This window comes from Episyrphus balteatus, chromosome 3 (genome assembly GCF_945859705.1).
Source record: "Episyrphus balteatus chromosome 3, idEpiBalt1.1, whole genome shotgun sequence".
Classification (NCBI taxonomy): Eukaryota; Metazoa; Arthropoda; class Insecta; order Diptera; family Syrphidae; genus Episyrphus; species Episyrphus balteatus.
In genome coordinates, this window is record NC_079136.1 from 101,291,932 (window position 1) to 101,318,214 (window position 26,283).

Consider the following 26,283-nt stretch of genomic DNA (forward strand, 5'->3'; position numbering starts at 1 on the left):
GAAAGTGCGTGTGTTTGTATGCGTGAATCTTGATAAAAATCCAGAATCAGATTCTTGAATCTCAGATTCATTTTTTTGTCATTTTTTTGAATCTCAAGACGCAAATAGATCATGAAATCTGAGATTTGTCCACTATTTTCCCTCTTCACCCCCCCCCCCCCTTTCAGCTGTCAAATTCACAAATCTCATTTTGAGATTCGTCAATGGGCACGTTCAAACACCTATCGGATAGGCTATCTGGGATACCCGTACCTGGAATATCTTTTTGAACAAAGAGGTATCCAGATAGCTTGCCCAAGCAGCTACTAAAAAAATATGTAAATATTGAGAAGAGGAAACTTTTTCTTTTGAGCAAATTACATTTTTTTTATTGTTGAATAGTACTTGCACAATCGCTTTGACTTTATTCCTTGCAATTTTTTTTTATTTTGAAGCTGAATAATCGCCCGAAAAGTAATCAAAATAAAAAAAGCCAAATGTATATCAGCTGATCACTCGGATACCTGAGGTATACCAGAAATTCTGGGATACCTTCAGATTATTTTTTGACAGAAAATGGTTCGTTTCCTTGCTAATTTTTAACATTGTTTACAACAACAAAAAGCTATCCGATAGCTTTATGTTAGATCTTTGAACGTGCCCAATAGAAAACGACATTAGTTACGATTTTTAGGTGGAAATTATCATCTGAAAATTCAGATGGGTGAGTTTGTGTTTGTGAAGTTGGTTAACGCATCAAATGTGCTACACACAAAAACTGAACATTGTGAGTTTAACTCAAGTTATAAATGAATCTGTTTATACATATTTATTTTGTGTTATGAAATTTCTTTTTGTTTTAATGCTATTTGTTGATATTATATTACAATGTTTATGTAATTAATATAATTTTGTGTTCTTCCTCCGCCAGTTTATGTGCAGAAGTTCAGGCTCAACTTTCCTTTAGGGTCGCACGAATTTTAATACGCGAATAATTTTATGTGAAAGATTAATGACTAAAAGTAATAAAAATAACAATTTTAAAGTTAGGAAACATGTATTTATATTTTTAATTAATTTTTTAAAGTTCATTTTTTCATACAAATGCATGCAAATGACGACCGCGAAGAAAAAAAAATTTGTTTAAAGTTCTTTTTACATACCCAAACTTGTCCCCACCTCAAATCCTATAGTGAGCCCAAGCAGGGGGGTTGCAGGGGGGCAGCATGCCCCCCCATACGCATCTCAACTTTTATACGCCTCAAACTTCAAATTCTTCGTGGTCGTCATTTGCATACATTTTGTATGAAAAATTTAAATATTTATTTTTTAATCATACTTAGGGGTGTTTCCTAACCTTAATATTTTAAAGGTATTCTTTTGAGACCCTAAGCTCACTGCAAAAAATAAAATCACAACTCCTTGCGTGCGACCCTAATGGAAAGTCGCCCCGAAGTTCAGATGGTGCGTTGAACCACTGCGATATCAGTCACCAAAAATCATACTTTTGACTTTATCTATCAATATCCCAATAACGGATCACTTTTAGGAAATTCAACATACAAAAATCAACAAATACAGCCTATCGAAAATTACTAAAAAAAACAAGATTAGAAATGGTTTGTGTATAGCTTTGTAATACTGGCAAGGCAGCTGCTTGTGTAATCAATTTATATTGAAGGTTTTGAATGAACAACAACAACTTGTGTATGTTACCACCAAGTTCATAGGCTGGAGTTATAGCTATTTCACGGGGGCCAACCCGATCTTTGTATATAAAATCTATAGTACTATCATGAAAAAAAACAGCGCCACCAAAAAAGTAAGCAAGCGAACGAACCAAAAAATATGTCAAATTTCAAACAGAAATGTATATCTCATCTCCTTACTCCCGTTATTAATTCGATCTTAGCGCCCTCGCGACCACTCAGGTAACGAACAAACTAAAAAATTGCACTTCATGATAGTACTATAGATTTTACATATATACAAAGAACCCTATCATTAGACTCCTTTCAGTGGTGCTAAGTCGCTTATGTTTGTTCCTTTAATTTTTTGGGTAGTGTATTTTTTTAATTTTTTGAAAGCTAACAGAAGTTTAACTTATAGCTCCCTAAAATGTAAAAGCCTCAGTTTTCAGCGGCAGTAATTTAGACAGAGCAGTACAGCCTGCAGACTTTTTTAGATCCACTTTGTAGCATTGAGGAAGGAGACAAGCATCTATTTTTTTATTTATAAATCTAAAGCCTGAACAACACAGAAACACAAAGTGAAAAAAGTACAAAAAAGTTTCTAATTTTAAAATGTCACATCAATAAATTTTGTTTTTGTTATTCTGTACTTTTTATACTTTTTTTGTGTTTCGATGTTGTTCTAGCTTAACTCCGAAGAATTCGGTTTTATTTTCAAAACAATTGTTTTACTTTAAATTACAATTTTTATTTTGTTGCATAGATTATAATTAAAAAAAATATAAAACATTAACAAAGATTTTTATCTTAAATATATAAAACATTAACAAAATTTTATTTATTAAACGGCAGCTCAATTTGACTTTTTCATTTAAATTATAAAAAAAATATTTTTTGTTATGACTGACTATCAACAACTCTACACTTCGATTTAAGAGGTATGTTTTTTTTTTATTTTCGCATTCCAACATACTTCGTCCAGATAGCTTTATTATCAAAATAAGGCTTATTTCTGGAACAAATAATAGCCTCTTTGAATACATTACAATAGATTTCAGTAATTACTGGAAGACGATACATATTACTAAGGAATTCATAGATCTGAAAGACAAAAAGAATAAATAATTTAATTAAATTAGAGCAAAATCATGGATTTACCTTTGCTTCGTTATCCTTCCAAAATACATGATCACAGAGATATTGTAAACTCTCTGGAAAGATTTCAATTCGATCTGTTCGAGAAGTAGCAACAACATCAAGATTTCCCAACAAAACGGCACAACCTGACAAAACATCAATTGCTAAAATAAAGATATCTAAAAGATAGAATGCTTTGTCGAGTTTTTCCTTAATAGAAGAGTTTGCCAAAAGAGCCTGAATTTGTAAAAATAATTCCATGATCCAAGCACAAGAGCACTCATCATTGTTGAAAGCATATAAAGTTGCTGCCAGATGTCGAAATAAAAAGGCGTGCTCCTCAGGTTTTTCCGCAAAAGCATCTATAATTGGATTTAACCATTTAAGAGGATTGGGCAGTTTATCATTGTATAGCACCAAGTAGCATCGTATAATTGTGGCTTTCTTGAGTTTTCCGATGGGTTTTTCCCACCAATTGCATGGAGACGTTAAGCCGTCTATTGAATTCGGATGCATTGTTGCCAAAACCTCTGTGTATTTTTCAAAAAGCTAAGTATACATAAATATTATTTAACAATTAGGTTTTAATTTTAGTATAAATTTGTATCACCTTAGAATCAATGTCCATGGAGTCCATGTATCGTTCTATTATTAATGTATAAACGTCTAGGACCTCTGGTATATCACATTTACCCATAAATATATACTTAGCACTATCCAAAAACTTTTCAAAGAGACACCCTGTAAATAGAAAATTAATTTAAGTTCAATAGGTAAAAAATAAAAGAAGTGGACGATATCTTGACTCTTTTTTAATTTTCTACTTTTTTTCTGTCTTGTTCTTCTTCAATACCAAATTCATATCCATACTTTGAAAAAAATACTTAAACTAAAAGCTGCATCTCACATATATACATTTCGGTTCTTGTTTTCTTTGTTGATGGATCTTAAAATAAAAAGGACCTATACTTTAGGCCTTACCTAATTTATTTGTTTTTTAATTTATTTAAATATGAAATTTAGAAACATGGGCTATTTTTAGAAAGATCAAAATCATTTAGAATAGGGCTGAAAAACTGTTTATTTAAAGGAATTTTATAAAAGCTTATTAAAAGGCTTTTAGCACTTTTGAAAAAAAAAAAAAAAACAAAAAGAAAAAAATCAGGGGTTGTGTTTACTAAAAATGAACACAATACTTTTGATTGTAAATTTTTTATAATATATGGTCATAGCAAAGGCAAATCGTATTGGAAACATCATCCTTTTGAACTCAAATGAAATGTCTTTAAAATCATTGGGATGCGCATGAGTGTATTAATTCGTCTTCTCTTTTGTTTTTTCCATTTATAATTGTTGCTTTCATCACATTATTTAATTAATTTATCACCGCTAACCGTGTCCTGGGTAATCAAGCGAGCTCAAATATTCTATTGGATAGTTGACAACATCATATTGTGTGATGCTTTTTTATCAAAGGCTGAGGTAAGCTCGCCGGTTCCAGGGTTTCGCCGAAGAAAGCACATTAAAACTCGGCTATAGAAGAAACCAAAAACTCAAATTCTTTATTTTCACTATAGAATCGTTCTCTTCTTTCTTTAAATAACAATTTTAAATAAAACTTATTAGCCCAGGGAAATTAGTAATCCAGTAATTAGTGTCCAGATTTAGGAAAAATAATAGAGCATCAGCTTGTATATTTATAATTTCAAATAGTATAAATTTAGCCCATTCACATTAACTGGAAAACTTACGTTGTTTAACCCCCCAAAAACCGTATAAAGCACAAAATTAGAGTTGTCAAACCTTTGAAATCGACATTAAAACGCGTATGGCTGCAAAACTGCGTACTTATATTTTGGTTATACCTCTACTCCCAAAATTTTCTCGACCTACTAGCAAAAAAACAGCTTTTTTCTTACTTTTGACTAGTACATGGAGAGATTCGGAGTTAGATTACTTCTACAATACGATGGTGACAATAACGATTGTAGGCTCATTTTATAGGTAATTATAAGTACTACAATTCATTCATGAAGAATTATCCAAACAAATCAAAAGTTCGTCAGATATATGAAAAAATGTCATTTTGTCCCAACATTGCGATAAAAACCCGCACTTTGACCAACTATAAAATTTTATTTAATCAACTCACGGAATTGTTTTGTATATCATTTCTTAGATAATTTTATTGTTAATAAGTCTTACCTTTGTCATTTTTTGTTAAAATGAATAACAATGGAGCTATTCAATAAAAACGATACCAATCTCTTTTCCAAGATGGCGGCTGTTCCCAACCTCCAATTATCCCAACAAATTGACTTTTATGATAAGGACAACCACCCGAACACATTCCATGAAAAAAATTTTGTCCCGCGAAAAATGCGATTTCATGCCCATATTTTGACTAATTTCCCTGAGCTATATATACTACTTAAAAATAATGCCCAATACTCCAAGAGAGCAGGGGATCTCGGACGGAGATAAAAGAAATAAATCCTACGGTGACCAAAATATGCTGTTATGACCAAACTCAGAGTGAGATGGTGGTTTCGGGAATTATGGCCAAACTCCAAATGAGATGGTGGCTTCGGATAGAAACGGGAATTATGACCAAACTCCAAATGAGATGGTGGATTTGGGAATTATGACCAAACTCCAAGTGAGATGGTGGCTTCGGGAATTATGACCAAACTCCAAATGAGATGGTGGCTTCGGATAGAGACGGGGATTATGACCAAACTCCAAATGAAATGGTGGCTTTATGACCAAACTCCAAATGAGATGGTGGCTTCGGAGACGGAAATTATGACCAAACTCCAAATGAGATGGTGGCTTCGAATAGAGACGGAAATTATACCTAATGGTCGGATGTAATCAGTGTTGCCATGAACATATTTGGAAAAATCTGCAAAAACGACGAAAAAAAATCTGTAATGCAGATTTCTTAAAATTTGGGAGACTCACTTCCCTGAAAGTGTTGCTTTATTGTATTGTTGGGCTTTTTCCAATATATAATCAAAAAGGAATAAAATGAAACTAAACTCAAATAATTGGAAAAATTGTAGCAAAAATAAATGATGTTTAAGTTCGTCCTTGGCTTTAATTTAATTGACATTTTACTGGAGTTTTTCCTTTTTTTCTTTGAAACGCTAAGTTTCAGCTGCAGATAAAATCTGCACTGCAAATTTATGATTCTCAAAAGTCTGGGAATGGGTTAAAAATCTGCGAAATGCAGATAAATCTGCACTATTGGCAACACTGGATGTAATGCCCTTAACTCAAAATGAGAAGGGGGACAAAATGAGAAGGGAGACGCTAAATCTACCTAGCTAACGTCAAAACGGAATTTTGCCAACATTCAAAAATTAAAACAATACGGTATATCTATTATGGCTTAAATAGGTGTATTGAGGGAGAAATCGTCTACTCGAAGTAGATTAAAAGATCTCTCTTTTATTCGGAATTTTTTAGTTCTACCCTTGTATATAAAAACTATAGTACTATCATGGGTTCCAACGACTGAAGCGCCGTCTGGTTCAAGAGAGCGGACCTATTCATGGAATGATTTTGGCAGGAGTGGGGACTAAGAATAATCAGATAATGAAGGAGTCGTCAAAATATTGGAATATTATTTAAGATATTGGAATATTATTTCAAATTTCAATTCGAGGGAAAGTGACTACATATTTAGCTTTGTAGATAGAGGGAGATAGAAAGATGCATAAGTAGAAATGGAAGTTGTTTATTAAAAATTGAAAAAAAAAAAACTAAAACGTACAACCACGGTTGCCCATAAGTAAAAATTTTTTGTTTTCAAATAAATTAAAAAATTTGGAAATAAATACATAGTAAATACTTTTTTTTTAAACAAGACAAATATAAAAAGTCTTATGATAAATAGTAATCGCAAAAATATTTAAGTTTCATAAAACACAGAGTTATAAAATTCCATCAAAATAATGATGTCCAGAAACATTTAATATTTTTGAATTTCATTTAGATTCATTTTTTTGACAGCGAAAATAACAAAACGTAAATTCTGTAGAATATTTTTTTTGAATCTTCTCTCTTTAATAAGTGAGAAGCATTTTTAACTTGTTAGAAAGTAATGAAACATTAAATTTCAAACATGGTCTCGAAAAAATTCGTCAATAATTGCAGTGAATTTGGCATGAGATGATTGTATTTAAGTGTATGTATTTCGCGTTTATAATAATCTGCTTAAATATTTTAGTTCAATTTGACTAATGTGGCAATCACGTTTGAAATAAAATTTAAAATTGTATTCTTCTTTGGAAATGTTTTTTTTTTTTTAATTTGTATTCTTCTTTTTGAAATATTTTTTTCTTGTTGCCTAGGTGATTGTTGTCGAATACAAAATTTTTTTCATGGAATGTGTTCGGGTGGTTGTCCTTATCATAAAAGTCAATTTGTTGGGATAATTGGAGGTTGGGAACAGCCGCCATCTTGGAAAAGAGATTGGTATCGTTTTTATTGAATAGCTCCATTGTTATTCATTTTAACAAAAAATGACAAAGGTAAGACTTATTAACAATAAAATTATCTAAGAAATGATATACAAAACAATTCCGTGAGTTGATTAAATAAAATTTTATAGTTGGTCAAAGTGCGGGTTTTTATCGCAATGTTGGGACAAAATGACATTTTTTCATATATCTGACGAACTTTTGATTTGTTTGGATAATTCTTCATGAATGAATTGTAGTACTTATAATTACCTATAAAATGAGCCTACAATCGTTATTGTCACCATCGTATTGTAGAAGTAATCTAACTCCGAATCTCTCCATGTACTAGTCAAAAGTAAGAAAAAAGCTGTTTTTTTGCTAGTAGGTCGAGAAAATTTTGGGAGTAGAGGTATAACCAAAATATAAGTACGCAGTTTTGCAGCCATACGCGTTTTAATGTCGATTTCAAAGGTTTGACAACTCTAATTTTGTGCTTTATACGGTTTTTGGGGGGTTAAACAACGTAAGTTTTCCAGTTAATGTGAATGGGCTAAATTTATACTATTTGAAATTATAAATATACAAGCTGATGCTCTATTATTTTTCCTAAATCTGGACACCTCAATCTTGAGGATGTGACCAATAGAACTATATATAAGCCGTTTATACGATTATGTTTTAGAAGCTTTTTTTGTTTAGATTTTTGTTTGTTTATTTGAATTGAAAAGCCTGATATGGTTAGTTAAAAAAGCTTATATCGTGAGTTGTATTAACCCCATAGCCGAGATTGAGGTGTCCAGATTTAGGAAAAATAATAGAGCATCAGTTTGTATATTTATAATTTTAAATAGTATAAATTTAGCCCATTCACATTAACTGGAAAACTTACGTTATTTAACCCCCCAAAAACCGTATAAAGCACAAAATTAGAGTTGTCAGACCTTTGAAATCGACATTCAAACGCGTATGGCTGCAAAACTGCGTACTTATATTTTGGTTATACCTCTACTCCCAAAATTTTCTCGACCTACTAGCAAAAAAACAGCTTTTTTCTTACTTTTGACTAGTACATGAAGAGATTCGGAGTTAGATTACTTCTACAATACGATGGTGACAATAACGATTGTGGGCTCATTTTATAGGTAATTATAAGTACTACAATTCATTCATGAAGAATTATCCAAACAAATCAAAAGTTCGTCAGATATATGAAAAAATGTCATTTTGTCCCAACCTTGCGATAAAAACCCGCACTTTGACCAACTATAAAATTTTATTTAATCAACTCACGGAATTGTTTTGTATATCATTTCTTAGATAATTTTATTGTTAATAAGTCTTACCTTTGTCATTTTTTGTTAAAATGAATAACAATGGAGCTATTCAATAAAAACGATACCAATCTCTTTTCCAAGATGGCGGCTGTTCCCAACCTCCAATTATGCCAACAAATTGACTTTTATGATAAGGACAACCACCCTAACACATTTCATGAAAAAAATTTTGTCCCGCGAAAAATGCGATTTCATGCCCATATTTTGACTAATTTCCCTGAGCTATATATACTACTTAAAAATAATGCCCAATACTCCAAGAGAGCAGGGGATCTCGGACGGAGATAAAAGAAATAAATCCTACGGTGACCAAAATATGCTGTTATGACCAAACTCAGAGTGAGATGGTGGTTTCGGGAATTATGGCCAAACTCCAAATGAGATGGTGGCTTCGGATAGAAACGGGAATTATGACCAAACTCCAAATGAGATGGTGGATTTGGGAATTATGACCAAACTCCAAGTGAGATGGTGGCTTCGGGAATTATGACCAAACTCCAAATGAGATGGTGGCTTCGGATAGAGACGGGGATTATGACCAAACTCCAAATGAAATGGTGGCTTTATGACCAAACTCCAAATGAGATGGTGGCTTCGGAGACGGAAATTATGACCAAACTCCAAATGAGATGGTGGCTTCGAATAGAGACGGAAATTATACCTAATGGTCGGATGTAATCAGTGTTGCCATGAACATATTTGGAAAAATCTGCAAAAACGACGAAAAAAAATCTGTAATGCAGATTTCTTAAAATTTGGGAGACTCACTTCCCTGAAAGTGTTGCTTTATTGTATTGTTGGGCTTTTTCCAATATATAATCAAAAAGGAATAAAATGAAACTAAACTCAAATAATTGGAAAAATTGTAGCAAAAATAAATGATGTTTAAGTTCGTCCTTGGCTTTAATTTAATTGACATTTTACTGGAGTTTTTCCTTTTTTTCTTTGAAACGCTAAGTTTCAGCTGCAGATAAAATCTGCACTGCAAATTTATGATTCTCAAAAGTCTGGGAATGGGTTAAAAATCTGCGAAATGCAGATAAATCTGCACTATTGGCAACACTGGATGTAATGCCCTTAACTCAAAATGAGAAGGGGGACAAAATGAGAAGGGAGACGCTAAATCTACCTAGCTAACGTCAAAACGGAATTTTGCCAACATTCAAAAATTAAAACAATACGGTATATCTATTATGGCTTAAATAGGTGTATTGAGGGAGAAATCGTCTACTCGAAGTAGATTAAAAGATCTCTCTTTTATTCGGAATTTTTTAGTTCTACCCTTGTATATAAAAACTATAGTACTATCATGGGTTCCAACGACTGAAGCGCCGTCTGGTTCAAGAGAGCGGACCTATTCATGGAATGATTTTGGCAGGAGTGGGGACTAAGAATAATCAGATAATGAAGGAGTCGTCAAAATATTGGAATATTATTTAAGATATTGGAATATTATTTCAAATTTCAATTCGAGGGAAAGTGACTACATATTTAGCTTTGTAGATAGAGGGAGATAGAAAGATGCATAAGTAGAAATGGAAGTTGTTTATTAAAAATTGAAAAAAAAAAAACTAAAACGTACAACCACGGTTGCCCATAAGTAAAAATTTTTTGTTTTCAAATAAATTAAAAAATTTGGAAATAAATACATAGTAAATACTTTTTTTTTAAACAAGACAAATATAAAAAGTCTTATGATAAATAGTAATCGCAAAAATATTTAAGTTTCATAAAACACAGAGTTATAAAATTCCATCAAAATAATGATGTCCAGAAACATTTAATATTTTTGAATTTCATTTAGATTCATTTTTTTGACAGCGAAAATAACAAAACGTAAATTCTGTAGAATATTTTTTTTGAATCTTCTCTCTTTAATAAGTGAGAAGCATTTTTAACTTGTTAGAAAGTAATGAAACATTAAATTTCAAACATGGTCTCGAAAAAATTCGTCAATAATTGCAGTGAATTTGGCATGAGATGATTGTATTTAAGTGTATGTATTTCGCGTTTATAATAATCTGCTTAAATATTTTAGTTCAATTTGACTAATGTGGCAATCACGTTTGAAATAAAATTTAAAATTGTATTCTTCTTTGGAAATGTTTTTTTTTTTTTAATTTGTATTCTTCTTTTTGAAATATTTTTTTCTTGTTGCCTAGGTGATTGTTGTCGAATAGAATATTTTGTTTTGAAAACTTGAATACATTTTTGTTTTTGAATTTTTGTTTGATATTTTCTTACACAATGTTGCAACATTTAACTTAACTCTAATTTATTCATTAATGAAATAATATAGCGAGTAATGCTATATTATTATGTACTTTAATACTTAAAAACAAAAGCTTTTGCTTTCTTATTACAGGGCGCTCTACAACTGATTAGTAGAGAAGTAGATTTTTTTAATTAAAAATATGTATGTACATTGTACACATACAATGTAGTTTTGAACTTTTTTTTTATTTTAAGATTTTTGTTCAATGTTTCAGGTTTTTATTAATTAATACAAACTTGACAAAAATCATAAAACTTTAAAAAAATATTTAGCATTTTGTTATGTCAAAAACTAATAACCTTCCTTTGAATTTTATGTGCCTCGATGACGCTCACTTTATTATTTAGTTTTTAACTTTATTTACTTTATAATTCAAAATGATGCAGTTTAAAACTTGTTTTTATATTATCAATTTGAACTATTAAGTAAAAACTATACCTAAAAAATAATTAGCAATACAAGATAAGTTAAATGTTGCAACATTGCCTTAGAATATAACAAATAAAAGTCTCAAAACAAAAATCTATTCAAATTCGCAAAAATAAATTATTTGATTCAAAAATACTCAAATTACTATCACCTAGGAAACAAGAAATAAACAAAGCGTTGTAAACAAAAAATATTTTGTTTACATTTCTCCTTCCCTATTCCCAAGCAGTCGAAATTCAAATTTCAAACATATGATTTCGGTTTTTTCTCTTTATCCTTTTAAAAAGATCAAAGTATTTGTCTCTTTCTTACAAACGTATTTTATTCCTTCATTCTACTTTCCAAAACTTGGAAAAAAGCTACCGCAGCGCACCCTAGTTAAAGGAAGCGGACCTAATAAATTCACTTTCATGATAGTACTATAGTTTCTATATACAAGGGTTCTACTTAGTAATATTTTTACACAAAGCAAGTGTGAACTATATAAATTTAAACGGTAAAATGAATGTTAAATTATTAATAATAATAGTTTTGAGTATAAAACAAAATGTATGTTGTCGTGTTTGTGCTGTTGCTATTGATGGCATAATCCGGGACGTTCAGTTGTTTCGGTATCGGTTTTATAGTCCGGGATGGGCGGTTGCCAAATAGTTTTAATTAATTTGATTTCTTTTTGTTGCTGTTGATGGCATAGTCCGGGACGTTTTATTATTTTGGTTTCGGGTTTATAGTCCGGGATGGTTGGTTTCCATACAGCTTTAATTAAATTGGTTTGCGGTGGAAAGGAAAGTGTGACGCTTCGTTACAATTGGTTAGTATCGGAATAGATTTGATTCTATTCAAACGACCGTCGATTTTATTTTGAATTTTGAAATTTATGTCACTCACATCCATGCTTTTGGTAGCCAATATACATAGCTCGTTAGCTTAACCAAATATGAATGCTGCGATTTTGAATAATGTTTGGAAAGACTTTTTAGATTCAGTAAACTGACAAAAATTTTGAGTTAATTTAATGCAGCAAGGAAATTGAACTCTAATACCAATTTTACCCAACAAGGCAAGTATTGGAATACCAATCGCAACGTGCAAACTCATGCTGAAGCAAGAAGCTTTAAAGGCAACAAACACAAGATGGTCAAACATTATAACATGCCAAACGACAAAGCAGATCTGGCCTAAACTAGATCCAAAACGTTCAAAAAATTTACTGTCTCTAAGCAGATTGCATATCAGCTCTGTAATAGGTGTCCTAACAGGACACTGCCTCATAGGTAGACACGCTATAAGACTTGGCGTAGTCTCTAACGACTTTTGTAGAAGTTGCCTTGATGAGGAAGAAGAAGAAGCAATCCAATATGTTCTCTGCTCATGTCCTGCCCTTTCCAGTAGACGTAAAAAATACTTGGAAAAATATTTCTTAGAAGATACAAGTGAACTAATTAATACTGAGATCTTCAACCTTCACCGCTTCATCAAAAGCTCCAACTGGTTTAATTAGTGAGGAATTTCCTTGCAAAATCATGGTATCACAACGGACCAATAAGTGGTCTAAGTGTGTCAGTCGTTTTCCTGACAGCCATTTCTACCTAACCTAACCTAATGCAGCAATTTTAAGAGGGAATTTGCCATTCTTTGAAAATATTGCTCCAAATGGATTATTTTGCAGCTCTATCGTTGGATGTTTCCACAAAATAGAATAAAAAAAAAAAAAACAAAATTCAAGTACTCACCTTCAGCAAATCCATTGAGTTGTGATTCCTTAAAGCAGTAAACAGCTATCTTCTCTGTGAAATTTTTGATAATTTGCAAACTCACTCCATTGGCGATTTCCGGAAGCACACTGAATAGTAGAAGAAGGTCTTTTTCAAAGCAATTTGGTTCAAATTCTGTTAGGAAATTCTCCAACAATCTCTTAGCAGTTCCCGAGTGCAGAACTTGATTTTTTGCAATTAATATACAATATTTGCGTGTTTCAAAACTTAAATGAAAGAAACTATGCAGGAAACACCAATCTAAAGGTGGTATTGGTTTGGGAAATTTTTTTGAAATTGCTCGTAAGGCATTCGTCACAACATGCGGCTCATGAATACGATCACCAAAGCGAGACTGTGAAATCAAATAGTTTAACAGCGCTCTGAGAACACTTTTGGGATCGTTCACTTGAATTTTACGAGGTTCGGGTTTACCCTCAGGTATTCGATAAACACCACCTCTATAACCATTGATTTCTTGGTAAATATAATGCGAAAGTAGATCAGCTACAGCAGACGTACATTCAGGTCGAACTCTTTGTAACACTTGAATCCAACAATCACCAGGAATTGTTTCGTTTTGCAAATCTATGATTTCTCGACCAGTCTCTTGGTTATACTCACTTGATACATATTTAAAGTCTCTAAATATCGGTGGTATATGACGTAGTGTCATTAAGGTGTTAATTTCGTAGTGTGTCAAAGATTTAAAGGCTTCTTGAATTATCTCTAGATTGTCCGAAGTGCATATTGTTTTCCAAATGTTATCTAAAGCATCTTCAACGAGATTTTCATATTCAATAGTTGGCGTTTGAAGTAATGGAACCTGTCCAAAGAAGCGAAGTAAACTTTTTGTTGTGCGCGGCCGTGTTTCATGGCGGAACTTGCCACTTAGAGCTTTCCAAGTTGAGATAATATTTACAGTATGACTTTCACACAGCGATACTATGGCATCTAAAGCCAATGACGTTGCTAGGTCGCCATTTTTATCGGTACATGTGTTAAGTGTGTCTGATAAATGAGATACTAGATCAGAACCGTATTGATTTGGTCTGAAAGCAAAATTAAATTATATTAACTTAATGCATTTTAAATAATACTATATTTTTATATAAACCTTTCTGAGCAAATTTCCTTGATGACATAAGTTTTTGTTATTTCAAATTCTGAGAGATCGGTTCCGCCTAACTCTTTATGTGATTGTGATAAGAGTTTTTTAAGGAAGGGATAGGTTCGTCCTTCGATTCGCCATAAACGAAGATACAGATCCATACAAAAGGTGGGATTTTTGGTGTTCATTGCACGAATAGTATTTAAGATCATTGGAATGTTGTCCTAAAATAAAAAAGTTTTAGTAAGGCGGTAACCTTTAACTATGAATTATGAAGAATTTGATCAATTGAATTTAAATTAATTATTATGTATGTTAATCGGGCTTTTTTATCTGTTATTTTCTATGCAATTAGTAAAAACAAATTAATCAATTTTTAAAACTTTTCCCGAAGTTTCGTTGGTTATTTTCCAACATTTCCAAGGGTTATTTGGAGATTGGGAGAAAGTAGAACATTGGTATTGTTCTCATGTTCGCGAATTAAATTAAAAAAAAAATAATTCTTATAATGAAACCTTATAAATGGAAAATCTTTTAAGTTTCCTTTTTTAGTTTTATGTACCTATTAATGTTTATTTTTTATTAAAGGAGAATACTCAAAAATATATGAAAAAAAAGCACCGACACGAATGAAATCTTTATGGCTTGAAAGGGCATTAATAGTAGATCGCAAATATTAATTTTTTTTTAAACGATCCCCGGAAGTTTCTATGACGATTCTTATTTTCAAACTATAAAGTGTTTTTTTCTGCCAAAACTTTTTTCAAGGAAATCCGATTGTCTTGGTTTGACGTCCATGAGATGCAGCATTAAAAAATACCTTATTATCATGTGCCATAAGCAGAGGTTGATGTTTTAATGACGTTGTAAGTTTTTTTTTGGTTAAAATGCACATGATACACAAAGGACCCATTGGATTTATGTGTACGTGTAGTACCCATAAAACGACTGGTATCTTGGATGGATCTTTGATTTGGATGCATATATCATTTTTGCAGACCCTAAGGGATTAATAGAAAAATAAAGTGCATTTTAAAAAATGCAATATTAAACTGTAAGGATGAAACCTAAAAAAAAAACTGTTGCCATTAGATAGGTCTTCATTGGCTTACACCAAATTGTCAGGTTTTTGAAAATTTTGATGGTTTTTTTTTTAGGTATCATCCTTATTTAAAAACCTAATCAGTATCAGTGCTGGGTTTTGTGTTGGTCATTCTCCTTTTGATAATGTTTTATTAATTTGCATTACATGCTTTCAGTTTTTTACACATCGGCCATTCAAAAGTATCGGAGAGGACATATTGACGTTTGTTTCCAGTTTATCTCGTTGGAGAATCAATCTTTTTTCTTGAAACTGGCTGAAACTAAAAGGCGCATCATAAAGTCGATATTCTTGTTCCACGAAAAACTAATTTAACGTAGCCAAATTATTCACTAAAAAAGACGGTAACGGAGAAGGCGCGTACTCGTCTTTTCAGTTACTGTCTTTATCTGTGAATAATTTGGCTACGTTTAATTAGCTTTTTTGTGAAACTTCGAGAATATAAACTTTATTATGAGCCCTTACCAAGTTTCAAGAAAAAAGATCGCCTCCTCAACGAGATAAACTGGATAGCAAGAATCAATATGCCCTCAAAGTTAAAATGGAATAGCCGACATATGTACACTCCGTTTCATTCGTTTAAATACAGTCTTTTTTCAATCTTTTTTTTACCATGACACAAAATAAAACGTAAATTTTGTGAAAATTTAAAAGTGCTGCAACATTTACATTTTTTTAAGAAAACTTAAAATTCTTCATGGAACTTTAAAAACATATTTTCGTCAATAAATCCCATATTAAATTTTTTTTTATTATAAAAGGAAAAAGAGAAATCTTAAAAAGATGTTCAAAAAGGGGCTATATTTAAACGAATGACACGCAGTGTATGTGTTTATACAGATACTACTAAAGGTTTTCTCAAGAGAATTATTTGGACACTGAGAAATTAAAAAACTATTAACCATTAGAAATTCTTAATACAGAAAAAGTTACGCATACGCCACAGTGATTTGGTAAGTTTTTAATCTTAAAATTGTTGCGTAATAGGTTTGTTCCACATTTTTTGTGCACTAAATAAGGAAGTCTGTGAAATTTTTGATAACTGGGACAAAATTATCTCAGAAGGAAATGAAAGATCAAAATTGTTAAAGAAACTGAAACACTTAAACACAATTCTACTATCAGGATTTCTTATCTATTAATGCAAAACACGAGTAAACGCGATTCAATTCAATAGTTTTTCATAATTTGACTTTTGGGGAACAAACATAATGTACAAATTAATAACTTTGTATTTTTTTGTACGCTGTAAAGCGGCTCCAGGCGATACAACTGTTGCACAATCTGTAGTTTATAGGAACAAATGCAAAAGGCACATGTGAGCATTGTTTGTATTCGGTTTAATCCATATGAAGGTCTAAATAGCAAGCTTCTATTACATAATTTGAAACAAATCGATTTTTGAATTTATACTTTAATGAAGTTGTTGTTAAATTATATGCTCTTAACATAGATTTACATTCACTAATACTATTTTTTAAAGTACATACCTTTGAAACTGCAAAATTCGGCAGACCTCGAAGCAGCTCAACTTGAATTTCTGGATTCACTTCTTCAGCCAATTTAAATACATACGTCATTAGAAAATCATATGACACATCTCCATTTAGTTTGATAATCTCCAAAATAGTTTCATATATCCTAAACCAACAATCAACAGATGGTTCCCTCGAAAGAAATAAGGCTCGCAAAAATAAATTGATGCTTTGACAAAAATTTGTTTTAGCTTTGACATTCAGCGCATCGACAAAAGTGAATACATCTTTGAATTCCGACTCATCAAAACCTTCAACTAATTTAGATAAATCAAATGCAATTGCAATATCGGGATGGATATTCCTGATTTGTTTCGAAAATTCTTTTGTAGAAATTTTTTGTTGCTGTTCTGTTTCTGGTGGCAGTTTGTTTAAAGAAAGAATTTTTCTTACAATCTGATGGGCCAAGGCTACACCATCTGTAGGTATAAATGCAGTCTGAGACATCCACAAGATGATACCATCGAGACACATGTTCAGAATGTATTGATTCCCACAGTTTTCTTGTACCACAATATAAGCAATAAGGCGCAATATGTCAGGTAAATATAAAGGCGAAAGTAGATGCACATTGCGGGCAAGTAATACTAAGAGGACGTTGTAAAAATTGCGGTTATGTTCTCTAGTCGAGTGCAAGACACGTAAAATGGATTGCAAACTTGGCCTTGGATCAATTCCAAATTGTGCTAGATTTTTAATAACTACTGCTTGATAAATAGCTAGATCGATTGATTGGTCAAAATCTTTTTGAGCAAGATAATGCTCAATGGCTTCTATAAGGATTATACTTGTAAAAAGGCTGGTACTAGGTGATGATATCTGAAAGAAAAGGAAAGAAATAGTTGAAAACTGATTTTAAATCTATATTATTTAGTGCAAATCAAAACCTTCGACCATAAGATAATTTCTTTCGTGAGATGTTTCGCACTTGTCTGGGTTTTAGCCAAAGAAAGCAGACCGGTCCAGATAGTTTTAGAATAGGGCAGTGTCTCTGGATTACAAAGAATGTACAAAAAAACCGGGCGAAGATATTCTGTGCTGTGTTTCTTAATTCTATAACGAAACAAATAAGAGAAAATTGGAAATGTAATTTAATATGGTTACTTACTGTTTATCTTGATGATTGCAAATTCCATTAATTTTATTGGCGATGTCATTCATGTCAACACCTTTGTTTTGAATTAGTGTGATAAGCGGATGTTGTTGTGTTTTTAGTCCATATGAAGATTGAAAGGGTTCATTCTCTTTGGCCAAAGCCGTTTTGCGTTTCAAGCTTAACAACAGAAGACTAATAACTGCTTCGCTGATAACTGAATGTTGAGAAGAGCTTGAATAACAAACATTTATGTACATTGTACATAGTACTTTGCATTATTTTCAGTAATAGTAAAATTTAGAAAACAAATTAATTTTAAACTATAGTTACATATTGATTCCTTGAAAAATCGAAGTAAAATTACACTCTGGTTAGAGCACTTGGAATAACCTTACTAGCTTAGGCAACTAACTCTAGAATATTGAGTCGATTGCAGCGGCTTTCAGAGCTTTTGCATATCGTCGCTGTAGGTAGGGATACCCTGAAGCACAGAAAAGTTTATTTTTCAGGAGAGAAAAAAACTATCAAGAATTATTAAATTAATTAGGTTTTGGTTTCTGAAATAATCGAATTGAATGAACAATATAAAGTATGTTTCATTAGATCCGGAATTGGTTAACGATATAAGCGCATCATTAGGTAAAAATGAATTTTTTTGGTTTACGAGGTATTCGGTCTTCAGCCAAGATATACAAACTTGAAAACTCGGTACACTTTTATATCTCAGTGCTTTTTGTGCTAGTATAATTTCAACATAGGAGAACTTGGCTTTTTATTTGAAAGTTATGTGTTTGTTACGATTAATTAATCCGAAAGAATGGGACGGAATATTTTTATTTTTTAACTCAATATCAAAAAAAGGTTTCAGGAATTTATTTGAAGAGGTCACTAAAAAATTCCTATAATTGGTTTCAGGAATTCCTATTTGAAAATATAAAGCCTTTGGCTGCTGTGCCACCCATTTTTGATAGCCGATTTATGAAAAATTGTAGGGTCTTAACAAGCTCAAAAGGTTAAAAAGTGGCGCCGTGATGTTGGTTGCCGCCGAGGGTCCCACACAACATGCGCGTATAAAAAAATCTAGTTATTTTTAAGTAGTGGGACTACAATGTAGCGTAGCTGGTGAGCCCAAAACATTTTTTAACCAACCAACATATTTCAAGCAAAAGTATTTATAATCTCGATGAATCCAGAGGTCGAATTACGGCACACGTTCGTTAACGTATGGTTGCTATGTGTCCCTATCTTTTTCTACTAAATAAATAGAGACACAAATAGTAAAAACGTTAACGAATGATCTTAATCGTATGCTGTAATTCGACCCCAGGTCTAAAAATGTAGCTTCAAAATAGTCGTTAAAAGTTTTAATAATCTAAGAAACTTAAGAGCAAATACGAGTCGATTTTTTTAGAGGATTGCTGTGAAGCATAACATTCGTTATGAATGCTGAAAACTATATCGTCAGCATTCTCAGATCCTGGAAACGTATGTCCGATGATACAAATATGTATAATGTTATATCCTCTGCTTGTTCTTAATCTTTAGCTTGATATTTTTGTCGTCGATAGACGATGTTTTTTTTTTCAATTTTATTTCCTTTGAAATGTGGGGCACTGTGAACTATTTGCAATGGTGGTGTTAAGGTTGGTGTTAATTACACTTTTTATTATTCTTTTCAAATTGATAAGACGATTTATCAGAGTAATTAAGTTGAAGTTGCGTGAGCTTTGGTTAGCCACAGCAACAACTTATAATTATTCTCCATTCTTAATTCTAAGCATTCAAATAATATTAACATGAACTCACGCTTTTGAAATTATTTCACTAAAACAAACTGAAACAAAAAAAATGCCTTCACATCTATTCGACAAAAAAAAAAAAATGTCATATACGACACTTCAAGAAAGGAGAATCGTTATAAATCATGATTAAATCTAAATATTTTACCTTGTGAATGTAATTGACATTAAAAATATAACATAAAGTGCTTGGCCGTTGGACCTGTCTCAAGGTGATTTTATGTTTGTAATTCGTTGGAAACTCACTTAACCAAGCAAACAAAAAAGTCAGATAAAACCAACTTCCTTTCTTTGGTGAAATGGTAATTAAATGAAATCAACAACTCTGTCGCACGAACTTGTTGATAGTGTTTAGACAACAAATTTTGACGATTTAAAAGGAATCAAGGTTGATACAGAAACGGTCGATTACAATATCTTAGTGTGTAGTGTAGTTTCATCTTGTCATCATATTTATGAGAATAAACTATAACACCCCCTAATAAGTGAATGGTCACGCAGTCAAATTTATTTATTACTATTTAAATCATTGTTTGAAATGGCATTGTCAAGTAAAATATCAAAAAGACAAATCAATAACATTATAATAATATTATAGACTCTTATTAAGTTCTAAATCATAGAGAAAGTACTATATAAAATCCTGATTTGCCTAGAACAACTCAGGAGTGAATAAATAAGAGGTCGTATTGACTTTGCCATAGTTTTTTCTTGCGATTTCTGAATATTTTTTTTAGACGGAAATACGGCCTTTTGTTTATTCACTTCCCAACTGAATTTTTTTCTTGTTTTCTTATTTGTTAATACGTGAAAAATAAAAACAAAATGAGTCCCAGTCCCAAACCTTTTTTAATATGACATTTTTTGTTAAATAATCAAAAAATACTTTTATCCCTCTGTCGGCACACGGGTGCGAATTTGGCAGGACAGAAATTAAAAGTGGTCACAAAAAAGTGTCTTTATAAGGGTGAAAATACATTTTTTGAATTGTGAATACAATATTCGAATTCCTCGGAATATTCTACATCAATTTCATATATGATTCTCTATAAAATAGTGAGACCGAAAAAAGTTCTAGCGACATGAAAAAGTATAAACCAAATTTGCAAAAAAGAGGTGTGCCTACAGACGGTTATACTTCAAGATTTTATGTAACGGATTATTAGATACTCGAGTGCGCTAATTGTATATTTGGAAATTTTAAGTGATTTGAATAATAGTTCACAGTTGGAAGTTTATAGTTGTTCACAATAGTTCACAGTTGGTAGTAATATGCAACGTTGCAACTAATACTATAAATTTCGTATTAGCTCAGTTTTTTTCTACAACTCAGTATTTACTCATTTTCTGATTTAATTTTGAAAATAAAACTAAAACTTGTTTGTATAATTTGTTATGTTATAAATTTAAATTGAAATAAAATGCACGACCTGGTCGCACGAAATTGCACTTGTAGTTTAAATACCTTTATATAAGTTAATCAATAACCATTCACCTTTATAATTATATAAACCGTATATGTAAATTTTAAACAATTGGTTTAACCATTAAAGATTTAGGGAAAGAGAAAATTATCCGTATTTTTTGAGGAAAACATAAAACGCAGTTTTGTTTGAGTCACTTACACCATTACTTTTATCAAAATTAACCGAAATCGTTGGGGACGTTTTTGAGAAATTGGCAATAACTCAAAAATTTTGTATGAAAGGAACACTTTCTAAGCAAGATATTAAAAAAAGAACCTCGAAAATAACAAAAACAAAAAAAAAATATGTGTGCCAAACTTAATGAAGTTGGGGACCAAAGCAAAATTAAACATACATAAGTGGATACCAGAAAGAGATTTAATGAATCCAACAAAATAATTTTTACAAATACTGAAGTGATCTAACTGAAAATATTAATAAATAACTCTTTTTTTACAATCACTTGAAGTATTTTTATTATCCTAGAAAAATAAATGTTCTTTTTTTAAAGTCAATCCAAGTAAAGAAAAAAAGTAGATTCTTCGTTAATGTCACCTGAAATCAGATTTGTTTGTTGTTGTTTGCAGCATAAAATGTTTACTCAGTAAAATACTGAGTACCAATAAAACACGGCTACTATAAGTAGCCGTGTTTTTTTGGTTACTCAGTACTAAGCTCAGTAAAATTTTATACGGGAATATTGAGGCCCACACTTTGAAAAACAATTCTATATTTGAGGGTATGAGAACAATGCCCACTTTTTTATCAAAAACGAGTTTTTCATAAAAATCTACTTTAATACAAAAATAGATCTATGCAGCTAGCTACACTCAAAACTAGATGGCAATGTTTTGTGTTGTTTTAAAAAACCCTGTTTTTTAAATATCTCGTAGCTCAAAACTGAATTTTATGGCTTACGCCACTACTTACTATTCTCATAGCCTCATTTGATTTGATACCCAGGAATTGATTTCGAAAAAAAAAAAAATAATAAAAAGAAAAAAAAAACACCTTTGAGTGGTAATCAATCTTTTTTTTTCCGAGACTGCGATTTTTGAAAACGCTAATTTATGTATTAAATTCAATTCTTTAAAACATTAACATCGACCAGTTTTGCTTGATCCCTTCTAAAGGTTTCATCTCCAAGAAATTTATATAAAACCAGTACTTGACCTATAGACCAACTATAACAAACAAATAATTTTTACTGAAAAAAAAACAACATCGCCGGATGAGGATTAAAATCAATTCACAAGGAAAGATTTAATCATAAACCATGTATTTCCCATCAAAACATGCAAAGCGGCTACTCCCTCTTTATTGCTTAGCCAAGAGTATTGATTGTATTTTATGTAAATCGTTGCAATCAGTCCAAGGTTACAATTTAACTTCGACTATTGCTAGATTTATTATACCTATGTGCATTTAAGAAAAGGAAGAACCATCTATTTGTATGAAAGGGTTTACCCAAATGTGCAATTTCTTACCTGGAATTAGGCAGCATAGAGATTAGCATTGCAAGCACGTTATTTACATCGAGTACTCCAGCTTCGACGAGACGCACAAATGTCTGTGAGCTCATTAGACTTAATTGGACAATGTCCGACTTGCATTGGGTTTTAAGAAATTCAATTTCTTTGATGTTATGTTCGAGGACTTTTTTCTCTCTGCTTTCACAAATTTTCACGTAAATTTTCTCGAGCAAAGCTGAGATTTTCACGACTGAAGAAGTTTTCGTAACACTTTGGAATTCATCCATTTTTGTTCCAATTTCCTAGAGGATACAATTATTTAAAAAAATCAAGATGTTACTTTAACCTGGAGCACCTGCACTGTCCTGGTTGAGGTCTAAAGTGGTAACTGCTTACTAGAATTTTGTTTTGCTTTGCTATTCCTTTTTGCCGAATGAATGAGAACGAGGAGTTTGGTGCAAAATAGTAATAGTTAATGGCTTGTACGCAAGACTTGTAAATTATAATGTAGTTTTTTAAAGTAAACTCAACAAATCGCGTGCAATAATTATATTTTTTTGCCGATTTGTTGTGTTTCGAAAATTTATGTCAAACTGGTTTCCATGACAACAGAACCGAATAGATGTGTTCAAGTTTATGGGAACAGCTGCTGTCACTGGTGTTAAAGTTCTTTCGATGTGGGCATAACACTGGTATAATGAAGTTTCTTATTTGATATTTTGACAGCCAAATTAACCATGTTCATTTTCATAAAATCTCGCAAATCTTCGAAAAGTTGGCACATTTTCGAAAAGAGGATTTTTTTCGTGGGATATTTATTTATTTGTCTAATTTAATGGGTGACTTTTCTCGTAAGTTTCTTTTCGAATTCTGCTTCTACAGTATTGTCCTTTTCCAAAATTATTGGAGTGAGTAACTCCTTTTTTGTTTAAAGCCGCAGATCGAGCTTAATTTTAGCCGAGATAAAATTCCCATACATTTGTATGGGATAAGTTTTAGCTCGGATAATTTTTTTTTGATAATTTGTATGGGACCTAAAATTTATCTCGATCGAGCTAAATTTTAGCCGAGATAAAATTCCCATACAAGTTATCGATAATTTGTATGGGATACATTTTAGCTGATTTCGATAATTTGTATGGGAGCTAAAATTTATTTCGAACTGCGTACCAGGCTTAAACTATACAATATAGTTACTTGTAACTATTTTGCAGTTGCATGTGACTATTATAATAGTTAATTCTAAAGCCTGGTATGCAAATCGAGCTAAATTTTAGCCGAGATAAAGTTCTGATACAAGTTATCGATAATTTGTATGGGATACATTTTAGCTCGGCTAAAATTTTTCGATAATTTGTATGGGAGCTTAAATTTACCTCGATCTGCGTTCCGGTGAAAAAGAGTTTCCATAAAATTGGCGATATGGCTTGGTACGCAGATCGAGCTAATTTTAGCTGAGATTAAATTCCCATACAAGTTATCGATAGTTTGTATGGAATTAATTTTAGCTAGGCTAAAATTTTTCGATAATTTGTATGGGAGCTCAAATTTAGGCGAACTGCGTACCAGGCTTTAAGGCTGTTCTTGAAATCTGGACATTATCCCAGGATTCAAATTTTTGAATTCCAAAATCGCGGGATTTGAGAACATTTCGGGATTGCAATCTCTAAGCCTGATTGTAGACAGGCAAATTTGTGCATTCTTTATCATCGTAATATCATGTCTAATTGATTCTGACTCTTTTTTATTTGTAGCCTGGTACGCTGATCGAGCTAAATTTTAGCCGAGATAAAATTCCCATACAAGTTATCGATAACTTGTATGGGATCCATTTTATCTTGGCTAAAAATTTTCGATAATTTGTATGGGAGCTAAAATTTAGCGCGAGCTGCGTACCAGGCTTGTTGCTATAAAAATCAAGGAATTCAAAACAAATAATATTGGCTAAGAATTTTATTATTTTTTTTATTGCTATATTAAATTTGAGTACACATTTTGTTTATCAAAGATTATTAAGTGACCTCTGCTCTATTTTTATGCCCTGTAAAGACAATTGCTTTTCATACTGAAATTAGGTATAAATACAACATTTTAAATAACATTTCCAAAAACCAAAAAGATGTTGCCAATATCCAATTAAATACATTATAATTTTATAAAGTAAGGGCCACTTAATCTTGTTGATAGAATAATAATTACATCAGCTGCATTAAAACAAAATAACTTGTAATTGTAATAGTCATTGTGTGTAAATTATATTCTTTTCGAGTACATACATACATACATATTGTATTTTGTTTTTGTTTGATTTATATTTATGTATATATTAAGTTAAGGTTTTATTTATGTAAATATTTGCCTCATAAAATTAACAATAATTATTAATAAAAAGAGTTTTGTATCCTCATTTGGATTATTTATTCTTAAATAAATTATATTTGTACCAAAAAGTTGACTTTGTGAAATAAAACTAGAAACTATACAAAGTGCAAAAGATTTAAATAAACCATAATTGAACAAAAACATAATCGGCCTTATCACGAATTCCATTCTAATCTGAAATTTTCTACGATTACCGAAAAAACAATCACAAAATCCGATCGAAGCTAACGATTTGTATGAAATTTCCCAATACGAACGGATTCCGTGATTGTTTTTTCGGGAATCCTAGCAAATTTCCGATACGAATGGAATTCGTGACAGGGCCGAATATTTCGCTGAGAAATAATCCAGAAAATGGCTAGCACTTCCACTTCAATATATTTTTTTATGGCATTGACCATAGTCAACAGTCTACTAAATTATAGCAATGTAAATTGTTTGTTCGTCGATGTTTGAATAAGCTAATTACGAACGAGTTTTTCGATAGTTTTTTCGGTATAGGTAGTGAATCTAAGTCGAGTATTTTTCAAGCGCTCATAAATTAAGTTTTCGGAGTTTTTCGGAGTCAGCAATCACAACCTTAGAACGGTCGATACCATTCATAGGCTGTATGTTTTGCGTAAAGTATATTTTATTATGACACAAATGTGTCAAATGTGTGGACACCTATGAAAATGCACTCATAGCCTTAACTACATTGACCACAAAAAGAGTATCCGAATTATTTTCCTTTTAACCAAAATCTAACCTTTCTTCATCATTTTTGTAAGTTTTCTAGGTAGAAAAACTATCATAAAATAAGTGCGAAAATTTTCTCTTTTGTTTGTTTTTTTTTCACTCTTTGAGTAAATGTAGTTAAGGCATTACAAGAATATATTAGCAATGGAAACACACAAACGCAATTTTTGTTTTATTCCCTGTCCAATACTATTGTGAGTATAGGTAAGATAGAGTATTTGCATCTAATTCTGGTTTGAATAAGCTGCATAAGTCTGTTCCTCTTAAAGGCTTTCAAAACTTTGTAAGCGTAATTATGAACGAAACAACTTTTTTGTTTTATCTTTAGCAATTTTAACGTTCAGTTATAAAAAAGCATTAAAAAAGTTAACACCCTCAATTAATAGATTTCAAAAAAGCTCGAAAATTAAAAGCTCCTTAAAAGAAACCCAAGAAACTTCGAAAACTACAAATTGAACTCAGTTCAATGTCTAAACGAAAATGTGAAACCAAATAAATTGTTCAACTGGATTTT

At 31.6% G+C, this 26,283-nt stretch overlaps 1 protein-coding gene across 2 annotated transcripts; it reads right to left on the minus strand.

Annotated features, from left to right (window-relative positions):
* Positions 1–2,437: 2,437 nt before the first annotated feature.
* LOC129913991 (focadhesin) lies at positions 2,438–23,272 on the minus strand. 2 transcript variants are annotated; one of them, XM_055993006.1, is made up of 10 exons: positions 23,046–23,272; positions 22,665–22,951; positions 17,925–18,143; positions 17,704–17,869; positions 16,772–17,635; positions 14,186–14,403; positions 13,048–14,120; positions 3,418–3,548; positions 2,829–3,356; positions 2,438–2,771 (listed from the first exon to the last, which is right to left on the minus strand). In XM_055993006.1, the coding sequence occupies exons 2-10, from the start codon at positions 22,934–22,936 to the stop codon at positions 2,622–2,624; spliced, it is 3,621 nt and encodes a 1,206-aa protein (XP_055848981.1). In that variant the 5' UTR covers positions 22,937–22,951; positions 23,046–23,272; the 3' UTR covers positions 2,438–2,621. The 2 variants fall into 2 exon arrangements, with proteins under 2 accessions (XP_055848981.1, XP_055848980.1); XM_055993005.1 differs by having other exon boundaries at positions 23,005–23,272.
* Between the last annotated feature and the right edge of the window lie 3,011 nt (positions 23,273–26,283).

Excerpts from the sequence above, each read along its gene's own strand:
- LOC129913991 (XM_055993006.1), bottom strand. The coding sequence starts at position 22,936 with ATGGATGAATTCCAAAGTGTTACGAAAACTTCTTCAGTCGTGAAAATC. Across the intron at positions 17,870-17,924 it reads TGCAATCATCAAGATAAACA|AATTAAGAAACACAGCACAG; the intron begins GTAAGTAACCAT and ends GTTTCGTTATAG. Across the intron at positions 3,357-3,417 it reads CCATGGACATTGATTCTAAG|CTTTTTGAAAAATACACAGA; the intron begins GTGATACAAATT and ends ATGTATACTTAG.